Source organism: Nicotiana tabacum, chromosome 14 (assembly GCF_000715075.1).
Source record: "Nicotiana tabacum cultivar K326 chromosome 14, ASM71507v2, whole genome shotgun sequence".
In the NCBI taxonomy this organism is placed as follows: Eukaryota; Viridiplantae; Streptophyta; class Magnoliopsida; order Solanales; family Solanaceae; genus Nicotiana; species Nicotiana tabacum.
Genome location: NC_134093.1, coordinates 32065806 through 32068348, shown reverse-complemented (window position 1 = coordinate 32068348; position 2543 = coordinate 32065806). Strand labels below are relative to the sequence as shown.

Here is a 2543-nt window from a genome sequence, read left to right as displayed (position 1 = left end):
TAATGCATTACAAAGGCTTTCCTAAGGTTATGACCGTCTTTGACATGGTTGCGCCGCGAAGTTCGGTAGATAGACCAAGTTATAGTATACATACATATATATATATATATATATATATATATATATATATATGTTCTTTTTAGAAAATATTTTGAAAATACTTGTTTCTTTTAAGGCAAATACCGTCATTCCGGATTATGACTTGTTACGAAAGGTTCTCCACGCGCGAGCGTATTCTATTGAAAACTTCGTCCTGTTGATGTTGTTTTTCCGTGATGCTTCTGACAACACATCTGCTTGTTGTTGCAACTACATCATAATTTCTACTAATGCATTACAAAGGCTTTCCTAAGGTTATGACCGAACCCTTTCAGGTTGCCTACGTATCCGAAATAGAATCAGGTCTGAACATAGTTCGTGGGTTATGATAAAATATGATAAAGATGATCGAGCCTGACTCAGGCAGCCTACATATCCAAATGGAATCAGGTCGAAGTGTAGTTCGATTACAACAGATGCAAAATGACGAGATTAAGATTGAAAATTGTCGAGTCGGACTCAGACAACCTACGTATCCAAGTGGAATCAGGCCAGAACGTAGTTCAATTACAAAAGATGACTGAATACGATGATGATTGCCTACGTATTCCTTTATGAGGAAATCAAGTCGGCGTAGTTCCTGAGCAATATACAAAAATGATATTTGGTTTTTCTATTACAAGAGAAAGGGGGAGAGAAACCGAAGCCTACATGGGTTGTCTATGTATCCCTCCGTGGGAAGTTAGGTTGAATGTAGTTGATAGGCTTCGTATTGGCTCTTCATCCATTTCCACCAAGATTAGAGCTATGCCCGACAGTGCTCGGTGAACAACGTAAGGACCTTGCCAGTTTGGTGCGAACTTTCCTTTGGCTTCTTCTTGACGGGGAAAGATTTTCTTCAAAACCAACTGCCCCGGTGTGAATTGGTGAGGCTTCACTCTATTGTTAAATGCACTGGCCATCCTTTCCTGATATAGCTGTCCATGACATACTGCATCTATTCTTTTCTCATCAATGAGCATGAGTTGTTCTTGTCTGACTCGTATCACCCCGCGCCGTCCAATTTGCTTCTTAAATGACTCTTAAGGATGGTATCTCGACCTCTGCGAGTATCACCGCTTCAGTGCCGTATACCAACATGTACGGCGTTGCCCCAGTGGATGTTCTCATGGTAGTCCGATAACCTAGTAAAGCGAAAGGTAGCTTCTCGTGCCATTGTGTATAATTGTCCAGTATCTTTTGCAGAATCCTCTTTATATTCTTGTTAGCTGCCTCAACTGCCCCATTCATTTGCGGTTTGTAGGCTGTGGAATTATGGTGGACGATTCTGAACTTCTCACAGATTTCTCTCATGAGGTCGCTGTTGAGGTTAGAGGCATTGTCAGTGATGATAGACTTCGGTATCCCAAATCTGCAAACGATGTTGTTTCGGACAAAATCTGCCACTACCTTCTTTGTGACGGCCTTGTAAGTAGATGCCTCGACCCATTTGGTGAAATAGTCGATAGCTACCAAGATGAAACGCTGTCCGTTTGATGCTGCAGGCTCTATGGGTCCAATCACGTCCATTCCCCAGGTGGCAAACGACCATGGGTAAACGCATTATGTTTAACTCATTTGGTGGAACCCGGATGAAATCCCCGTGAATCTTACACTAGTAACATTTCTGCAGGTAGCAGATACTGTCGCTTTCCATAGTCATTCAAAAGTACCCAGCTCTCAAAATCTTCTTGGCTAATGTGAACCCGTTCATGTGAGGCCCGCCCGTCCCTGCATGTATTTCTTCTAAAAGTCTGGTTGCTTCAGCAGCGTCTATACATCTCAACAAACCTAAGTCTGGGGTCCTCCTGTACATGACTTCCCCATTAAGGAAAAAGTGGTTTGCCAGTCTCCCGAGGGCTCGCTTTTGACCATTAGTAGCATTATCCGGGTATTCTCTGGTTGCAAGGAATTTCCTTAAAGCAATAGGCATATTGATCCCTGATCTCTACCTCGATAGGGTCGATGCAGTTCTTGTTTGGATGTTGAATCATAGATGATAGGGTTGCAATGGTGTCGGCAAACTCGTTCTGAATCCTGGGGACGTGCTTGAACTCAATCTTTGTAAACTTCTTGCACAGCTCCTTGACACAGTGTAGGTACAGAAGTATATTGACATTCTTGGTGGACCATTCCCCTTGCATTTTGCATATCAACAAATCAGAGTCTCTTATGACCAAAAATTCTTTGATGTTCTTGTCAACTGCCATTCTGATTCCAAGGATGCACGCTTCGTATTCAGCCATATTATTGGTACAAGGGAATCTTATCTTTGTCGATACTGGATAGTGTTGTCTAGATTCTGAAATTAGGACTGCCGCAATCCCAACTCCTTCGAACTTGCTGCTCCATCGAAAAACATTCTCCACTGAGGGTATGATTCTGTAATATCCTCCCCGGCAAATAGTACTTCTTCATTGGGGAAATATGTGGTAAGCAGTTCGTAATTTCCATCCACTGGATTC

General features: G+C 42.5%; 1 protein-coding gene across 1 annotated transcript; it reads right to left on the bottom strand.

Annotated features, from left to right (window-relative positions):
* Window positions 1-1961: 1961 nt before the first annotated feature.
* Window positions 1962-2324, bottom strand: LOC142168873 (uncharacterized). The gene has a single exon (XM_075230040.1). The coding sequence runs from the start codon at window positions 2322-2324 to the stop codon at window positions 1962-1964; it is 363 nt and encodes a 120-aa protein (XP_075086141.1).
* Between the last annotated feature and the right edge of the window lie 219 nt (window positions 2325-2543).

Excerpts from the sequence above, each read along its gene's own strand:
- LOC142168873 (XM_075230040.1), bottom strand. The coding sequence starts at position 2,324 with ATGGCTGAATACGAAGCGTGCATCCTTGGAATCAGAATGGCAGTTGAC.